Source organism: Bos javanicus, chromosome 23 (genome assembly GCF_032452875.1).
Source record: "Bos javanicus breed banteng chromosome 23, ARS-OSU_banteng_1.0, whole genome shotgun sequence".
Lineage (NCBI taxonomy): Eukaryota > Metazoa > Chordata > Mammalia > Artiodactyla > Bovidae > Bos > Bos javanicus.
Genome location: NC_083890.1, coordinates 41,204,685 through 41,224,539, shown reverse-complemented (window position 1 = coordinate 41,224,539; position 19,855 = coordinate 41,204,685). Strand labels below are relative to the sequence as shown.

The following is a 19,855-nucleotide window of genomic DNA, read 5'->3' as shown; positions in this document are numbered from 1 at the left end:
TGCCTCATTTTACGGTTTAATTGCTGAATTTGCACATCTTTGCTACTGAAGTTCGGAAAGAAGCCACAGCAGGGGGTTGGCCACCGCCAAGAGGCTGGACTTGAGCTGGGTTTCTATTTATTGTGATCCATGTGGGCTTCCGAGAGGCAGAGGGCTGAGAAATCCAAGACATTCCCTGGGATAGGTGAAGAGTAAGGTGTGACCAGTTCATTTTGTCTTGTCATATGCTGGGGACGTGACACAAAGCATTTTAAAGGTAGAAACAGCTTTAGAGGCTGTCAGGTATTGAACATTTATCTTCTGGGCATGGTATATCTGTAATGTCTAATCCCTGGAATGGTCTAGGTATTAAGTAGCTGTTATCTTCTTTGGACAGGTGTGTTAGTCAGAATTCTCCAGAGAAACAGAACCAGTAGGGGGTGTGTGTGTGTGTGTGCACATGTGCGTTTAGATAGAAGTAGATTTATTATACGGAGAAGGCAATGGCACCCACTCCAGTACTCTTGCCTGGCAAATCCCATGGACGGAGGAGCCTGGTAGGCAGCAGTCCATGGGTCGCTAGGAGTCAGACATGACTGAGCGACTTCACTTTCACTTTTCACTTTCATGCATTGGAGAGGGAAATGGCAACCCACTCCAGTGTTCTTGCCTGGAGAATCCCAAGGACGGGGGAGCCTGGTGGGCTGCTGTCTATGGGGTCACACACAGTCGGACACGTCTGAAGCGACTTAGCAGCAGCAGCAGATTTATTATAAGGAAATAAATTGGTTCATGTGATGATGGGACTGAAAAAAATTGCAAGATCTGTCGGGTGAATTGGCAAGCTGGAGGCCTAGGAGAGCTGATTGTGTGGTTCCAGGCTTGAGTTCGAAGACCTGAGAGCCAGGGAGAGCCAGTGTTTCAGTTGCAGTCAGTATCACAGTTCTAAGGCAGTCACTGAGGAAGAATCCTCTCCCTTGGGGAAGTCTCAGCCTTTTTGTGCTACTCAAGCCTTCAAGTGATTAGGTGAGGCCCACCCACATGTGGGAGAGCAATCTGCTTTACTCTGATTTGCATATTAATCTCATCCACAAAGGGCTTCCCAGGTAGTACCAGTGGTAAAGAATCTGCCTGCCAGTTTAAGAGACATGGGTTCAGTCCCTGGATTGGGAAGCTCCCCTGGAGGAGGGTATGGCAACCCACTCTAGTATTCTTACCTGGAGAACCCCATGGACAGAGGAGCCTGGTGGGCTACAGTCCATAGGATTGCCTAGAGTTGGACACGTCTGAAGTGATTTAACACACACACACTCTTATAACCAAAACACCCTCTCAGAAACACGCAGGACAATTTTTGACCAAAGGCCACTCCACAGCCCAGTCAAGTTGACATATAACATTATCACACCTGGTGAGGAGACTGAAGCTTTGAGACCTTAGTGATTTGCTCAGCATCACACTGCTGGTGGCGGGCAAAGCCAGCTCTGAAACCGAGGCCTGTTGACCTCCTGTGTTCCACGCCTTCCCTTGATCACCCTCATTTAGAAAATGTGGAGACTCAGAGGGTGAGGGCTCGCTGAAGTCACCAAGAATGCAGGGTTGGCCCAGCATTCCTGGTCCGCCCCTTTCCCACCCCAGTGCTTTGGGGGGAGCTTCAGCTTAATCTGTGCTTATAGCTTGGCCTTTCCCTCAGGGCTCCCAAGCTTGTGTTCCAGTGAAGAGATCAGAGTCAGTACCTGATGAACCCTGAGGAAGGGGAGGGATTTGAAGAACCAGATGAGTTCACTGTCCATACCCAAAATAGTCTGGACTCTGTAGTGCTTCCCAGGCAGGACCTAAAAACAAAAAAGTCCTGTGGTGAGGTTGGCTGGAATCACTGTTATCTCTTTACTCAGGGCCAAAGTTTTAACCGTTGTAATTGATAAAGGCTGAGAGAGCATACTTCTGCAGTTTGAGGAGAGAATGATAGAGGTGGGGCTGATTCAGAGTAACCCCCAACCCCCTGCTTGTCTCCACCCAGTCAGTAGAGCTCTCATCCACTTCACTGACCCTCCGCAAAGAGGGATCCATTGATCCACAGATTTATTTTGTTGCTTTAATGCATTAGCTTAGGAATGGTTAGTTTAGGAATGGTCAGACCATTATTTGAAAAGATCTAAACAAAGTCATTCAAAAAATTGCATTTTTTTGAGGCTTGAAAAATCCCTCCACCAAATACATTTAGCCTAGTAAAAGGTAGAAATATAGAGGAAATAAAGATTACAAGAAATGCCATCTTTTAAAAAAATTATTAAAGCATGGTGATTTACAGTGTGTTAATTTCTGCTGCGCTGCAAAGTGATTCAGTTACACACACATATATATACTTTTCCATTATGATGTGTTGCAGAATATTGAATATAGTTCCCTGTGCCATATAGTAGGACACTGTTGTTTACCCATTTTATGTGTAATAGTTAGCATCTGCTAATCCCAAACTCCCAGTCTAGCCTCCCTCCAACCCCTCCCTCTTGGCAGGCACAAGACGCCTGGTTCTCTGTGTCTGTGGGTCTGTCTCTGTTTTGTAGATAAGGTCGTTTGTGTCATATTTTAGATTCCATACATAAGTGGTACTGTATTTGTCTTTGAAAAAAATAATCTATTTTTGGCTGTGCTGGGTCTTTGGTGCTGCGCGGGCTTTTCTCTGGTTGTGGCGAGCAGGGGCTAGTCTCCAGCTGCGGTGCGCAGGCTTCTCATTGCAGTGACTTCTCTTGCTGCCGAGCGTGGGCTCCAGGGTGCGCAGACTCAGTGGTTGTGGCTCCTGGGCTCTGGCACACAGGCGCAATACTTGTGGTGCACGGGCTTAGTTGCTCCACAGTACGTGGGATCTTCCTGGATCCGGGATTGACCCCACGCCCCTGCAGTGGCAAGTGGCTTCTTTACCACTGAGCCACCAGGGGAGCCCCTGTCTTTCTCGTTTTGACTTGCTTCGTTTGGTATGATAATCTGTAGGTCCGTCCATGTTGCTGAGATGGCATGATTTCCTTCTTCTTAAGGCTGTGTACTGTTGCTCTGTGTGTGTGGAGAGAGCTTTATCCATTCACATGTCAATGGACAGGCTAGGTTCTCTCCGTGTCTTGGGTGTTGTGAATAGTGCCACTATGAACAGAGGGGTGCGTGTTTCTCTTTAAATTAGAGTTTGGTCTGGATGTATGCCCAGGAGTGGGATAGCTGGATCACATGGCAACTCTAGTTTTAGTTTTTTGAGGAACCTCCATACCCCATCCTCTTCCATAGTGGCTGCACCAATTAGATTCTCACCAACAGTGTGGGAGAGTTCTTTTCTTCACACCCTATCATTTGTCATTTGTAGACTTTTTAATGATGTCCATTCTGACTGGTGTGAGGGGTACCTCATTGTAATTTTGATTGCATTTCTCTAATAACTAGGGATGATGAGCATCTTTTCATGTCCCTATTGACTATCAGTATGTCTTCTTTGGAGAAATGTCTATTTAGGCCTTTGGCCTATTTTTTGATGGGGTTGTTTATTTGTTTTTGAGTCATATGAACTGTTTGTATATTTAGAAAATTAAGCTCTTGTCAGTTGTATCATTTGCAAATAGTTTCTCCCAGTCCATAGGTTGTCTTTTTGTTATGATTATGTTTCCTTTGCTGAGCAAAAGCTTAGAAGCTTGATTAGGTCCCATTTCTGTTTTTGCTTCTATAGAAATGCCATCTTAAGATAACCACTGCTAATGTTTTGATATGTATGCTTCTAGACATTTTTAGAGTTGACTCTTAACTAGGGTTCTAATCTCATTCATCCATTATTACAGCTGTGTGACCTTGAACAAGTCATTCCACCTTTCTGAGCCTCCCTCTTTGTTTTTCCCCACCTACAACGTATCAACTTCTGGTACTTGTGGTGCTTGAATAGAAAAATGAAATTTGTAAGAACCCCTTGTTCATAGTTGGTGCTTGATTAGTCCCCTCTGTCCACTACATGCTTGTTTTCACTGCCCCTTCCTTTAGGGCTGGGCAGCTGTTTTTAAGAAGAGGTCATGCTGACAGTTCACAGATCGAATCATCACTCATGTCATGTGATACCTTTTCTACTAAAAGACTTCAACACTCTTGGAAAACAAAACAAGTAACCCTTGAAATATTTGCATGTTTAAAAAAAAAAAAAACCCCCTGCAGCTGTGCCTGTTCATGAATGAAAGTTACATGCATGTCTCTGCCTCCTGAGAACATGAAAGGATGCTTTGAACCTCCTTTGGAGATTACCTGTAAATGTAGTCGGGGGCAGACTCCTTTGCCCTAAGGTGTTGTGTGACGTTGGGTTGCACTGGTTACACTGTAGCCCTGCCTGCTGGCCATGCGTTGTCTGTTTCATAAATCCCACCCTGGCACAGTGAGTAGATGAGGTGCTATGTATGGTTTCCTCTCCCAAGCACATCATGAAGTCCTGTTAACTGTGGACATCTTGACATCTGTGGACATCCTGGGAGGAGAAGAGCTTGTTTTCTGGGGGTCCCTAGAGCGCAGGCTTTCTGAGTCAGGCCTCATCACTGACCACACAGGTGTGACATTTGCAGAAGCCCACACGAACAGTCACGAACTATTCACAAGTGAGATAAAGACTTAAGAACACGCTTGTGTGTGTGTGTGTGTAGGTGTGCACACATATTTTAAGTCAGACCATGCTAGGGACCTTCTTATTGGGAGCATGAGTGTATTTAATCTTCTTTGTTTCTGGCCATACTGCATGGCGTATGGGATATTAGTTCCCCGCCCAGGGATCGAACCCATGCTCCCTGCAGTGGATGCTTGGGCGTCTTAACCACAGACTGCCAGGGCCAGTCCCTATTTATTCTTTTGAGGTTATAAGTTTGAAACCCTATTGTGGAGAACTGGTTTTGATAAAAAGATAAAGCAATTTAAAAATAATTGGCAAGTCAAGTGAAGGGCATAGAGGGGTTGCACCTTTGAAAGAGAAAGTAAAAATATGCGGCAAATTTGAAGCACCAACAAGACACACGGCCATGTGTGTGACTGTATTCACATGAAGAGCTTTGGCCACGTGCCCTTTATGGAGAGCCTGCTTCTGAAATAAATCCTTGCCTGTGACCCCATGGTCCTCCCGGGTCAGGAAAGCCAGACATGAATGATGCACTTGATGGAGGAGGTAATTGCAGTCAGTAAATATTCATAAAAACAAGAAATTGAACCCCCACCCCTGCCTTTTGATCAGAATTGCAATGAAGCAGTGTTTGAGATTCAACCAGCCAATCCTAAAGAAAATCAGTCCTGAATATTCATTGGAAGGACTGATGCTGAAGCTGAAACTTCAATACTTTGGCCATCTGATGTGTAACTGACTCATTGGAAAAAACCCTGATGCTGGGAAAGATGGAAGGCGGGAGGAGAAGTGGATGACAGAGGATGAGATGGTTGGATGGCATCACTGACATGATGGACATGAGTTTGAGTAGGCTCTGGGAGTTGGTGATGAACAGGGAGGCCTGGCGTGCTGCAGTCCATGGGGTTGCAAAGAGCTGGACACGACTGAGCAACTGAACTGAGTGTTTGAGGTCTAGCTCCTGGAAGGACAGGCTTAAAAGCAGACCAGAAAAGGAGGATTGAGTCGTAGGGACCCACGTCCTCAGTCAGAGATGCTGTTTGTAAGGTGGTTCCTCTCAGTTCCACGGAGATGCCCTCCACCTTCCTGCCATCACCACATGGGTAGCTCGGGTGGCCTGGGTCTTCTGCATCCTTCCCAAAGTGTGTCCCCTCTCCTGGGGACAGGCACTTCCCTCCAAGACCAGCTCTGGCTCTGTTACGTTGCACCTGAGCACTGACCTGGCTTCCCAGGGCCTCTGCTTCCTTGCTTTTCTCTGTTGGGTGGGCAGCTACCCCAGGCCACATGGCTGGCCTTTTCCTCCTCGGACCTCACACAGGCCACACTGCCAACAGCAGGTAGCAGCCTGGTTCTTTTGTGCCTCTCGTGCTTGTAAGAAAACCCAGTAGGTGTGTCCTGTGGTTTTGTACTGGGTCTCTGGTGTTGAAACATAATCCCCGTGGACAAACTGTGCCAGCAGCCCACAGTGATGGGCAGTGAACCAGTGCAGGGCGCTCTGTGGGTCAAGGGGGTGCCGGGAGCCTGTGTTTGACTTGAAGGAAACTGGGGACCTTACAAGACAGTGACAAGGAGACACAAGGCTTGAAATACAAAGGAGCAAACTCAGTGTCCTTTGAGGCTCATAAAATACTAGTGCTCTTGTGCTAAATAAGTTTCACTTCATGTCGGGCAGCGGGGAGAGGGGATGACTGAATGCTAGTTACGTGGGGATGGCCAGTGGCCAGGCATGTTGTACGAGGGCTGGTGGAGATGAGGTCCAGCCCCCCGATCCTGCCTGCTCAGTGGTTCCTGCATCCTAAGTGGAGTACTGATGCCCAGTGGGGGAGCGTGGGCGGGTGGTGGGGGCGGCGGGGTTGGGGGGCGGGGCGTGTACTGGCCTGAAACATGACTGACGGGGCCTGGGAATAGCAGGTGCAGTGGTGAGGGAGGGTGTTAGCACAAGTTGGAGTGCCCGATGCAGCGAGGCCAAACAAACGGAAACATTGGAGTTTGGAGCAGAGAAAGGTTAATGCAGGGCCATGCAAGAGACAGTGGCTCGTGCCCTAAAAAAACCCTAAGCTCCTGGAAGGGTTTTGGCAAAGCACTTTTAAAAGCCAGGTTGGAGTGTGGGGGGCAGATTGCAGGGTCACGTGATCAGCTTGTGCACAATTATCTGATTGGTTGACGGTGAGGGAACAGGGTGATGTCACAGGGGTTCATGTTATTGGTCCTTAGGTTCCAGGAGGCCTGGGGCTATGTGCTCATGGTCATCAAATATTAGTAGAGTAGTTAACATCTTCTGTTTGGTGGTGGGTTTTCATACCTGCAAAGCGACTCAAGAACTGTGCATCAAATAGGGGCTTCTCTGGTGGCTCAGATGGTAAAGAATCTGCCTGCAATGCAAGGGACCTGGGGTCAATCCCTGGGTCAGGAAGATCCCCTGAAGAAGGGAATGGCAGCCCACTCCAGTATTCTTGCCTGGAGAATTCCATGGCCAAGAGGAGCCTGGCAGGCTACAGTCCACAGGGTCACAAAGAGTTGGACACGACTGAGCAACTAACACTTTCACTTTTCACTTTCATATCTGCAAAGCAACTCAGGAACTGTGCATCAAATACTATTATCTAGGTACTTCAGAGAGGAGCTTGAGCAGACAATACGGGGGCTGGCCTGTCTCCCAGGAAGGGCCCCATGGGGTCCTGCTGGGTTGCAGTTCCTCTCTTTTTTCCTGATACTCCTCAGTCTTGAGGAGAACAAGGTTTTGAACAAGAAAAGGAATAAAAGTTCAGAGAAGGAGGTTAATCGTAAACTTGACAGAGCTACCCACACGGTCCGGCTTGGTCACAAGGGGAGTGCTGGGCCTGGACTCTGCTGGGTGTGGCCGGAGGGGGCCAGGCCAGCAGATACCATCTCATTCCCCCGCGGGGAGATGGAGGGGGCGGGCAATGGCCTGGCCCAGCTCCCACTGACCTCCTCTCTCTGCTCTTCCCCTTTTTGAAGGACGGAGGCTGCACGTGTCCAGGAGATGTCGCCAAAGCCTTTGGTAAGAGGCTGTGGAGGGGCGGGAGCGTGCAGGGGTTGAAGGGGGAAGGGTGAGCTCCGTGTTGGGGTGCCGGAGGGAGGGGGGCAGACACGTTCGGAGAGGATCGGGGCCAATCCTGAGTTTCCTCTCCCTGGATCTCAGCCTCTGATTGGGCCACATCCTGGCATCCTTTGGTTCTAGCCCAGTGCCCAGGGATAGATAGTGGGCAGAGTCCAGAAGTCACCACTGAGAGGGCTCAGGGGACCCGTTGGAAGGGGACTGTACCAGGTCTGATGCCCCCCGAAACTTCAGCGAGGGGGTGTTTGGAGCCTAACCTGGGGTTAATATCCCCAGGGAGGGACTGAGATCCCAGCCGCAGTTTCACTTACCAGATGCTGAGGAGCCTGTTTCCCACTGGGGGCAGCAGCGTCCGGCTGTGGTCTGGTGGGGCTGGACCACGGGCCGGCTGGCCAGGTGTTTCCTTGGGAAGGCACTGGGCCGTGCAGCATCTCTGCAGGCTGTGCCCCGTGCCCGCCACTGAACCTTTGCCAACTGCAGTCCACAGCTGTGAGGTGTACCAGCCGGAGGCAGCCCTTCCCTCCTTTCCTGATGCCAGGACCGGGTTTGCTGCTGGTTTATTTTTTTCTTTTTCGCTGGAGGGAATTTTCTGCCTTGGGCACCCCTCAGAGATGCCGCTGGCCCCTCCTCTCACCTGTAAGAGGTGATACCCCCTCTTGTCCTTCTTTATCACTGTTCTGGTTCAGTCCGTAAATCGTCTTAGGTTCCTTACGCAGGGCAGTGTTCTTAGCAGCTAGGTTTCGTAGCAACCCTGGAGAACGTGCAGGGGACAGAGGCCCCCAGAGGCGAGTGACAAGGTAAGGGTCCCGCACTCGAGGGCAGAGTCGGGATTCCTGCTCCACTGGTCTTTCACTCACCTCTTATAATAACGATCAGCCGCCAGGGACGTTTCTCCTGTGGGGTTTTCAGCTGGATGTACTGAACACTGTGGGGTTTTCAGCTGGAAGTACTGAACGCTGAGGGGTGTCTGTCTCGGGCTCCCCTCTAATAGGGCACACGGGCACCCTGTGCAGAGTGGTCTCTGGACTCGGGCTCTGAAGGCTTGTCTCCACCCCCATTCCAGGAAGTGTAGCCATGCCTTCGGACGGAGAGGAACCACTTTGGGAAAAAATGCTGGTTGGGAAAGGACACAAGAGCATTCAGAAAGGGAAGTGATTGGAAGCCTCTTAAAAGCACTGCTTCCTTAGTTGTGGTCTTCAGGAGGCCTGACCGGACACCAGTTGTCCCTGCCCCCTTATCATCATGGCAGGGGGACCGAGGAGCTGGCATTTGTGTTGGGGACCCTGCGGGGAAGTCGTCAAAGCTTGCTGCAAGTCAGGAGGCCCTCGCTTGCCTGATTCCCAGGCCCAGGGTCCAGCCCTGCAGAGCCAGCCTTCTGTGATGCTGGACAGAAGGGCCTGGGACACCCGAGGCACACCTCGAAGTCCTCTTACAGATATTTAAGCGACCAGCTGGAAGTGGTCAAGGCCAGTTTTTAGGGGAGTCTGTGCTTGCTCCTTCTGACCCTTCATCCTGACTGTGTAACACTTCTGTACCCTGGTATCCCCCGATTCTGAACGTAAACCCTCAGTAGGATGGTCAGGATGGTGAACGGTGACTGTTTCTATTTCTTCCGTGTATGCCTTCTACTTTCCTGACAGCTAGTCACACCACCTCTGCCATGTGCTGTGATAAACACTGAGGACAGAGCAGTGAGCCGGCCCTGGTCCTACCACTCCTGGTTCGGATCCAACATAACCTCCAAAGGCCACTGCAACAATCCAGTCTCCTCTGTACCTGTCCTGGAAGTTTCATGTCATTCGGTGGTTTATATGGGGTGTTGTTTACACTGGAAGTCAAATGTTTATCACAACAGAGGTGTGAGTCGAGTTTTACAGGAGATATCTTTAGACAGATGTGTGTATATGTTTGATGTACACAGACATACACATGTGTACACACAAACACACACCTATATACATATGTACAGATATCTCTCCTTCATGCCCAAGCTCTAGGGCAGGAAGTTCTGTCTGTTCTGAGGTCCCTTCCCATCTCTACAGAGTGTGAGAGTGCAGAGACTTTTAGGTTGACCAGATGCCCAATGGGGACATGGCAGAGGATTTATTGTATTAAGTATGAGATTGGACAACATGCTGAGATGCTGCTCACTTCTAAAGCTGCTCTGATTTTAAGAGAGACCTGTGGAAGATGGTCATAGGAAGTCAACAATAACCATTGAGGATTGCCACGTGTACCAGTCACCAAGCTTCAGTAGGCTGTGTTGCTCGGACTGTCTGGTGCCCGTCTGCCCTTAACTTTTTTCCCCCGAGTAGGGAAGTCGAGCTTTTTCTCACTATAGCCAGGAGAGGGAGTGGGAGTTGGTAGTCCTTGCATCTTTCTGGAGCTGATTTTTCCCTGACTCTTTTCTCTGCTGCTTCTTTTTGTCCCCACTTTGGGGTACAGGGGCTGGAGCAGATTTTGTCATGCTGGGAGGAATGTTTTCGGGCCATACTGAGTGTGCCGGAGAGGTGATCGAGAGGAACGGACAGAAGCTCAAGCTCTTCTATGGGATGAGCTCAGAGACGGCGATGAAGAAACACTCCGGAGGGGTCGCGGAGTATAGGTATGTAGGGGTGGGAAGGGGAGTGGGCACAGCGCCATCACTGGTGAGGTTACATTCCCTTGCTTCTTACAGGAATGGGATGGAAATAGGTCTCAGAGAGTACAAGTTTATATTATGGTGGCTTCCCTTGTAGCTCAGCTGGTAAAGAGTCCGCCTGCAATGCAGGAGACCCTGGTTCAATCCCTGGGTTGGGAAGATCCCCCAGGATTCTTGGGCTTCCCTGGTGGCTCAGCTGGTAAAAGAATCCACCTGCAATGTGGGAGACCTGGGGGATGGAAGTAGGTCTCAAAGAATACGAGTCTCTCTATATTATGGTACCAGGGGAAAGACCTGGGAAACACTTTTAAAATTAAGATATTTAAATAACTGTATGGCTTACCTTTTTTTAATTGAAGTATAGTTGATTTACAGCATTGTTAGTTTCAGGTGTGTGGCAAAGTGATTCAGTTGTACATACGTATACATTTTTTTTTCAGATTCTTTTTCCTTATAGGTTACTGCAAAATATTGAATAGAGTTCCCTGTGCTATACAGTAGGTCCTTGTGGGTTATCTACTGTAAACACAGCAGTGTGTACATGTCAGTGCCAGACTCTGAGTCTGTCCCCCATCTTCCTTCCTGGTAACCGTAAGTTTATTCATAAATTCATTTGTATCATTCTTTTCAGATTGTGCATAGAAGCCGTGTCATATGATATTTGTCTTTTTCTGACTTCTTAGTAGGTCTATTCATGTTGCTGCAAATGGCATTATTTCATTTTTAATGGCTGAGTAATATTCCATCGTGTACATGTTATATGTACCACATGTTCTTTATCCATTTATCTGTCGATGGACATTTAGGATGCTTCCATGTCCCGTCTATTGTAGACAGAGCTGCAGTGAATGCTGGGGTACATGTATCCTTTAGAACCATGTTTTCCCCAGATACATGTCCAGGAGTGGGGCTGGATCATATGGCAGCTCCGCTTTTAGTCTCCTAAGGAGTCTCCATACTGTTTCCATAGTGGGCGTACCAGTTTGCATTCCCACCAACGGTGTAGGAGGGTTCTCTTTTCTCCACACCCTTTCTAGCATTTACTCTTTGTAGACTTTGTGATCATGGCCATTATGACTGGTGTGAGAGGTGATCTCTAATAATGAGCCACATGAGCTATTTGTAAATTTTGGAAAGTAATCCCTTGCTAGTTGCCATCATTTGCAAATATTTTCTTCCATTCTGTGGGTTGTCTTTTCATTTTGATTATGGTTTCCTTTGCTGTGCAGAAACTTTTTTGAGTTTAATTCAGTTCAGTTCAGTCACTCAGTCATGTCCGACTCTTTGTGACCCCATAAATCGCACCATGCCAGGCCTCCCTGTCCATCACCAACTCCCGGAGTTCACTCAGACTCAGGTCCGTCGAGTCAGTGATGCCATCCAGCAGTTTATTTTTATTCCTGTTACTCTAGGAAATGGGTCAAAAGATATTGTTGTGATTTATGTCAAAGAGTTTTACTTCTGTCTTCCTCTGAGTTTCATAGTATCAGGTCTTACATTTAGGTCTTAAATCCATTTGGAGTTTCTTTTTGTGTATGACGTTATGTAATTGACCATAGGTGAGTGGATTTATTTCTGAGCTTGCTGTCCTGTTCCATTTACCTACATCTGTTTTTGTGCCAGTACCATATTCTTTAGATAACTGTAGTTTTGTATATAGTATAGTCTGAAGTCAGGGGGGCCTGATTCCTCTAGCTTCATTTTTCTTTCTCAAGATCACTTTGGCTATTTGGGGTCTTTTGTGTCTCCATACAAATTGTAAGAATTTTTTGTTGTTTTTCTGTGAAAAATGTCATTGCTAATTTGATAGAGATTGCATTGAATGTGCAGATTGCATTGGGTAGTATGAGCAAGTTGACAATATTGATTCCTCCAATCCAAGAACACGGTTTCTTTCCATCTATTTATGTCATCTTTGATTAGAAAACCCATCCTGGCCTCTTTCAAAACAGCCATAATTTTTATCCAACTAGCACTGGCAGTGTTTGGGGTCGAGTTGGAAATGGAATTAGGGGTATGCGTGAGTAGTTATGACTTTTGTTGCCAGCCCTGGAGGGGACCCACTAGGCTTCCAGGGGGCAGGGCCAGAATATCCCAGCCTCGTCCTGAGAGAGCCCCTGTGGAGCCTGGCGTGAGTCAGGCTGAAGGGTCTCCCACTGCATGTGAGATGGGGTGGGTGAGACCCCCTCCCGGAGGTCAGACCTTTGGGAAGAATGCCCGGTGTCACCTGCAGCAGCTCCCACCGGACTCGCCCCGCCTGCAAGTTTAGACAGCTGACACAGGCAGCATTTGTAGGCATCTAATCCTATCAGTCTGTGGAAGGGATGCTCACGTCTGCTTATCTGCTCCACTTCCATTTTAATTGTGTGTACGTGTGTTTGAAAAACGCTGTGGCAGAATTTACTCACCACCTCGCCCTGCTCTGTAGAGCCTGCCATTGCATCTCATCAGAGTTGGCAGTGATGACAGGCTGCACCATGTGGATGGGACAGGAGCTCGGGAATTCTGGCCCCCTGCCATGGGCCGATACCCTCCATTTCCTACCACTTATTCCACACCCAAAAGCTTACCATGAGGACGTGGGATTTGGATGCATTATGTAAGGTCTGAGCCAAGCTCAAGGTACACAGTTCAGTCACTGAGATATTTCAGGTGAGCAGGCTGGTGGGAGGGGTGGGGTCCCCCCCCAGAGCTCTGTTCCTCGGTACTGGTAGTCTAACTTCACTCCTCTTTCTCTGCAGTCTTTTTCTCTCTTGGGGGGAATCTCAATAAGAAAAAGATGTTGTAGTTATGGGGACAGCGGGGTGGGAACAAGGAGCTGGGGGCTACATTCATACCTTCATCCTGGAAGCTGCAGACAGTTTAGGACAAGAGGGACACCCCCGTCCCATGCAGCCTCCAAAGGCCTCTTTCTCCTGTGTGATGACTGGTGGAGGAGGCTGGACAGTGTCGGGGGAGAGAGAGAAAGGGGTTTACTGCCTCCCCTTTGACCTGAACCTCTGCCAAGCAGCTTAATGCTTTACCAGTACCACTGTTCAAGGGCCTGTGCTGGTCTGGGAGAGGAGCCATGGTGATTGCATGACAGCCAGATGCTTTGCCTGGAGGACTTTTTTTGCCCTCTAGCCACTGCATCTGTTTTGGGTTTCTAAGAAAAGCAGGTAGGGAAGGCCGGACCAGGCTAGAGCACGAACAGAAACCAAGGAGCTGAACAACAAACCATCTTCTGTGATTCTAGCAGGGTTTAGACAAAACAGAAAATAGAAGATTTGGGAGTACCAAGACTCAGTTCCGGAAGTGGATTCAATCAAATCTTAGACACGGAAGGAAAGTGCTGAAGGAGTGAGAAGCGTAATCCAGAGGCAGCGTGAGCCCTCTAGGCTGCATCCGTGTTCTGTCTCTGCACCACCCCCGCCCCCCCATCATCTAATCTCCTCCTAAGACTGGTTCTCTTACTTTGACGTTGTATTTAATTAAGGCAGAGTTATTTATGCTTTGCTAGTTCCTTCCCAGTCATTACCCATTTAGTTCTCACACTGTCCTTGGGAGACACATCAAAGCCCTTCATTTTACAGATGAGAAGACTTGGGCATCGATGATAAATGACTTGCAAAAGGTACCATCGCCACTTAGAGAAGAAGTGATGCTGAGGATCTGGAGGGTGTCTGTAAGCCTGGGGAGGCCATGGAAATGTTTGTTAAAAAATGAAATGGTTATCATTTCTGGCACTTGTTGGTCTGTGGTCAGAGAATACAGCAATACCAGTCATCTTGGGTGTGACCAGTGACCGGCTTCATGAACTTGCTGTAAACTAGCCACTAGGCCAGCCCTTGGTCTGGTCAATGGTTGTGTTTTTGTTTTTCCTTAATTTTTATTGGACTCTAGTTGGTTGTTTACAATGTTGTGTTAGTTTCTGCTTTACAGCAAAGTAAATCAGCCTTATGTATACCTATACCCCCTCTTTATTTGCATTTCCCTCCCATTTCTGCTTTGTGGATAAGTTCCTTTCTACCATTTTTCTAGATTCCACATATACGTGTTATTACATATTTGTTTTTCTCTGACTTGACTTCACTCTGTATGACTGTCTCTAGGTCTATCCATGTTTTTGCATATGGTACAGTTTCATTCCTTTTTATGGCTGAGTAGTAGTCCATTCTGTATGTGTACCACATCAGTAGCCATTCCTGTTGATGGACATTTAGGTTGCTTCCACGTCTGGGCTATTGTAAACAGTGCTGCAGTAAACATTGAGGTGCCTGTATCTTTTTTGAATTCAGGGTTTTCTCTGGTATATGCCCAGGAGTGGGATTGCTGGGTCATAGGGTAGCTCTATTTTTAGTTTTTTAAGGAACCTCCATACTGTTCTCCTTTAACCAAGGAAAGGTCTTTGCTTCAGGTAGGCTTATTCCAAGGTATTTTTATTTTTTGTTGCAATGGTAAAATGGTATTTCCTTAATTTCTCTTTCTGATCTTTCATTGTTAGTGTATAGGAATGCAAGAGATTTCTGTGCATTAACTTTGTATCCTGCAGCTCTACCAAATTCCTTGATTAGCACCAGTAGTTTTCTGGTGGCCTCTTTAGGATTTTCTGTGTATAGTCTCATCATCTGCAAACAGTTTTACTTCTTTTCCAGTTTGGATTCCTTTTATTTCTTCTCTGATTGCAGAGGCTAGGACTTCAAAAACTATGTTGAATAACAGTGGTGAGAATGGACATCCTTGTCTTGTTCTGGTCAATGGTTTAAACTACTAGATCTTACCTGAGGGTAGTCTTACATGTGTAGATTTCAATGCACAAGAGTTAATACCCTTTTGAAATTCTAGGTAATGACTTTTTGATCAAGAGATGCTGTTTTTTCATGTGAAGAGACCAGCTAAAGTTCCGGTATTTGGTAAATTGTTAGAATTTCCAGATTTCCTGACCCTTGGATGGGGGCTAGTTTTGTGTGGACTGGAGATTCCCTTCTTGTAATGTCCCTTCTAACACAAGTCTAGATGGTATCTCCAGAACCTGCAGTAAGGGGTGTGACGCGGAATCTGGCAGTGTTGCTTGGTGGCCTTGGGAAGAGTGGGACAGGCACTCAGCAGGACAGTCAGATGTGGTTTAACGTTTGTGCCATGAGCCAGACCTGAATTTCTAAGTGTCACCCAGAAAACATGAAGGATGCTTACCAAAGCCTTGGGTGTCGAGGAGGTCCTTAGTTCTGCTCTGGGTCCACCTTGCAGAGGCCCCACACCACGTCCAGGCATGGTGATTTGTGCAGATGCAGGGAGGTAAGCTGAGGGGTGCCCAACAGAGGCCGTGTGAGTGGAATCACTTACCTCACTCGCGGAGGTCTCCATGCAACCTCACAGTGCCCACTTGTCCATTTTCTCTGTCCCTTCTTCCTCTCTTGATCGTCTCCTGTGAAGATGCTCTGTCTGATGCCATTTGGAGGGCTGGCAGGGGTACGGGGGAAGGGCACACTCTGGGCTTGTTCTGTTATTGGTTAGGGTGGGCCAGCAGGAGAGGCCTTGGTGGGAGGTGGCCGTGAGGTCTGTTCCCCCACCCCATCAGTGTTCTGGACTCTGGGTCAGCTGGAGGCCCGTGTACAGATTAGCAGAGGATGGAAAGAGGGGGCTGGTTTCCGATGGAAGGTGTGGCGTACCTGAAGGAGGTGGTGGGGTGCGGGCCAGGTCTGCAACTCTTCCAGGAGTTGCTGATGGAGACTTTGTGTTCCCAGCACTCTGGGCAGTCAGCAGCCAGGTTGTGCATCTTGGGTGGGAGGAGTGCGTTCACCCGCGATGCTGGCCTGACCCACGTGGCGTGTGCAGCAAGGCTGAGGTCCTCCCAGGGTGGGTTGGATCAGAGAGTGGCATGCAGCTGCCCGAGTGCCTTGGGGTGGGTTCAAGTGCCAAAGCTGGGGATCCTGGCTGCGTAGTTCAGGGAAAAGAACCAGACTGAAAGAAACGCTTCCTTTTTCTTCCAGAGCCCCTGAGGGCAAGACTGTGGAAGTGCCTTACAAAGGGGATGTCGAGAACACGATTCTGGATATTCTCGGGGGACTGAGGTCTACCTGCACCTACGTGGGGGCCGCCAAACTCAAAGAGCTCAGCAGGAGGGCGACGTTCATCCGAGTGACCCAGCAACACAACACCGTGTTCAGCTAACCCTGAGGACGAGGCCACCTCCGGCCAGCGGAGGCATCCACACACGCCTGCTTTTCCATCTCCCTCCTCGTGTTAGGGCAGAGGTTCCAGCAGGTCCTGGGGTGTGGGGGCTGCCCCCTCTTCTCCCGTCACCTGGAGGCTGCGGGGCTCCCCTAGGTCGAGGGGCCCAGAAGTCAGGCACTCAGTGGGTCAGCGGTTAGAGCTTACCTGCCCGAAATGTGTAACCTCATTGTTAAAACGAGTACTCATGCCTTTTTTTTTTTTTTTAAAGAAAAGTTTCACTTTAATATAATGCTATGAAGACTTGCTTGCGTGCTGGAGTTTGCATTTACAGGACCACATGGTTGGGGGAGCTGGGGGTTTTCTGCTTCCTTCCCATGATTGGCTGTTGGTGGTCAAGGTACCTGGGTGGGAAGGGTGGGGCCGCGGCCAGGGGAGCCAGCCCCCCGCTCCATCCAGCTCACAGATGCTGCAGAAGAATGAGAGCAATCAACCGGACAGCTGAAGTTGGTTTCCTCTAGGTGTCCCCAAGGTGCGGGGACACACTGTCGCCACATCTCTTACCCATTGGGGAACAGGTCCTCTGTCACTGTGCTCACGCTGCTTTTAGTCTTGTCCTGGGTTTTCGTTAGGTTCATTTCCCTCCATCTCTCCCCTCTCCCCCTCAGTTCCAGGCTGTCCTCTCTCTCAAAAACAGAACATTATTTTGAAGAAGTTCCAGGGGATTTTTCCATTGCAAGGTTATCCACTAAAAAGTTGGCAGGTAGAGTCCCAGTGAAAAAAAGCAGCTGAAGCCTTGACATTGGTTTAGAATCGGAGCTAGCGACCCCTCGTCACAGCGATGAATACTCCCCAGGAGGGACCCTGGGTGCTGCTAAGGGTCCATTCATTCATTGGTGACATTCGTACTTTCTTGGAGAAAAGACTCATGGCCTTGGTGGGAGTCCCACCCCAGTGCACGGTGACACTTGTCTAAACGGTGAACCCGCGTGCATTAATGACTGGCCACTTCTTTTGAAGCATTACTTGAGTATTAGGACTGGGAAGTGTATGCAGCCCAGGATGTTTTGCTTCATTTCCTTTTAAATGGGGCTAAAGCAGCAGATACAGGAGTTAATTTTTCTTTGACGAGGCAAGTGACAGCCCTAGAGGAGAGAGGAGCCACTCATTCCTGCTGCATGAGAGCGAATTAACAGCCTGATGCTCCTGGTGACTGACACTATGAGGAATCCGAACAAACCACCACACTCCAGGGACTCACAGGCCTGAGTTTATAGTCTTTGTTGTTCGTGCAGTTGCTCAGTTGTGTTCGACTCTTTGTGACCCCATGGACTGCAGCACATCAGGCTTCCCTTTCACTATGTCCCGGAGTTTGTTCAGATTCATGTCTGTTGAGTTGGTGATGCCATCCAACTATTTCATCCTCTGTCGCCCCCTTCTCCTGTCCTCAATCTTTCCCAGCATCAGGGTCTTTTCCAATGAGTCAGCTCTTTGCATAAGGTGGCCAAAGTATTGGAAAAACTTCAGCTTCAGCATCAGTCCTTCCAATGAATACTCAGGGTGGTTTTCCTTTGGGATTGACCAGTTTGAGCTCCTTGCTGTCCAAGGGACTCTCAGGAGTCTTCTCCAGCATCATGACTCAAAGGCATCAATTCTTCAGTGCTCAGCCTTCTTCATGGTCCAGTCTTAGAAGAATACATTCAAAAATCCAGCAACTTGAGCTCCATGGTAATACTTTTTCCTCCTAAATCCACCCAGAGTAATTCTTGTAGGAACACGAACGCCCACACACTCAAGGGTTTGAAGGATACTGAACCTCTGGCAGGATGTGCGTTGCTGCTGGAGGTACCCCACCTTTTCTGTCTGGTTGTCTGAGGTGTGAACCCCTGTACCTGTGCTAAATGTGTGTCACACTCGAGCCCTTGAGTTCATTAGTTTTAAGAGATCCTTCATGGCAAAAGAAGGGAAAGAAGTGGAGAAGTCTTAAAGCTCTTAAAAAGGGACTGCCAGTAAGTAGTCAGGAAACTTCCAGAACAGCATCCTTCATACTCCTGTCTTGGCTTGGGGCTGTCCAGTCCTATCCATGAGGACGTGTGCCTGCTTTATCCATCTTGTGCAAAGACTTTCCAGACTACCCGCTCTGTTTCCACCAAGGGGAGTGAGGCAGTTCCTCACTCACCTGGTTTTTAGGGAAGTGAAAACAGATCACAGAAGCCAGAACCTCATCAGGAACATGTTGAAGCAGAGGTTTCACTTCTAAGGCTCCCTGACCCTCTGCGGGTTCATCGCTGCCTCCAGTAGCAGTGGGCGTGGGGGAGCCTGCCCTGGATGCCCTCCGACCTGCTGATTGTACAGGGCTTCCTGTGCACTGTAGGCTCCTGGTGGTTTCAAGGTCGACCTTGTTGCCGCCTGTGAAGCAAAGGCTTTCCTCTCATCAACCAGACTGGCTCAGGTAAGACTCGCAGCTCTTGGAACCCAGACTTGTCAGGACCATTAGCAGCTACTATTACAACAGCAGAGCAGGTGGTAGTCCAGACTGCTGCATCAGAGCGGTCCACATCTGCCCAGACTGTTCTGGAGGATGAGGGCTTGAACAGCCTCGTTGTCTGGGTTTCAAGGCTCAGTGCATCACTGCTAATTTACACACCAACATTCGTTCACACTAGCATTCTTAGTACAACAGGACTTCGATGCCGCAGGCCTAACAGCAGAGTCCTGGTGAGATGTCCCTATACACCGAAACAAGACGACTAACAGGAAAAGAGATACCCGTCCCTGCCTGGGGTGAGCAACAACGCTGAATTGGATGCCAAGAGTTCTCTTCCAGCACTGCAGAAGCTGGAGCCTGGAAGGATTGGTCAGCCACGCGTGCAGATGCAGGTAGAGGGCCTTACCTGACTGGGTCCTGGAGGAATTCCTTTCTGGGGCAACTGCCAAGTCTCCTCCATCTGAGAGCGGACACCGTGCAAACCTCTGAGTTTCTAACAGGTATGAACTCCAAGAAACACAAATGAACTTTCCACCTTCACACCATTAACCAGTGTGCAGCAAAGCTTACAGAAACATATCGATAATGCTACAAGCCCACAAAGATGCCAAATTCTGTTGAGAAGAAAAATCTCTTGTAAAAACAGCAGTGTGCAGAGAGGAGAAACAAATGGAATGAGCTGAAACATCAGATGTTGAAACCTGACTTTTATCTGATTCTCATCTCAAGCACAACCGACCCACTTACCACTCCCCAAAATTAGTAAGAAAGGCAAAGCCTTATGTCACCTTTGCCACCACAAACCTACCCAGCGATCACAGCGGATCAAGAAGAAGGCCCACCACTTCCTCAGCCTCCCTGGTTTCCAAGGACCTGACACAAGGCACAGACACG

General features: G+C 48.6%; 1 protein-coding gene across 4 annotated transcripts in view; it reads left to right on the top strand.

Moving 5' to 3' along the window:
* GMPR (guanosine monophosphate reductase) overlaps positions 1-16,779 on the top strand; it is a 60,479-nt gene extending 43,700 nt beyond the window's left edge. For 3 of the 4 annotated variants that reach the window (XM_061398811.1, XM_061398809.1, XM_061398810.1), the window contains 3 exons: positions 7,583-7,625; positions 10,128-10,287; positions 16,293-16,779. In XM_061398811.1, coding sequence (XP_061254795.1) covers positions 7,583-7,625; positions 10,128-10,287; positions 16,293-16,473 — 384 coding nt within the window. In that variant the 3' untranslated portion in view covers positions 16,474-16,779. Of the gene's footprint in view, positions 1-7,582; positions 7,626-10,127; positions 10,288-10,763; positions 10,915-16,292 lie in introns of all 4 variants that reach the window. The other variant, XR_009732965.1, reaches the window with a different exon arrangement.
* The last annotated feature ends 3,076 nt before the right edge of the window (positions 16,780-19,855 follow it).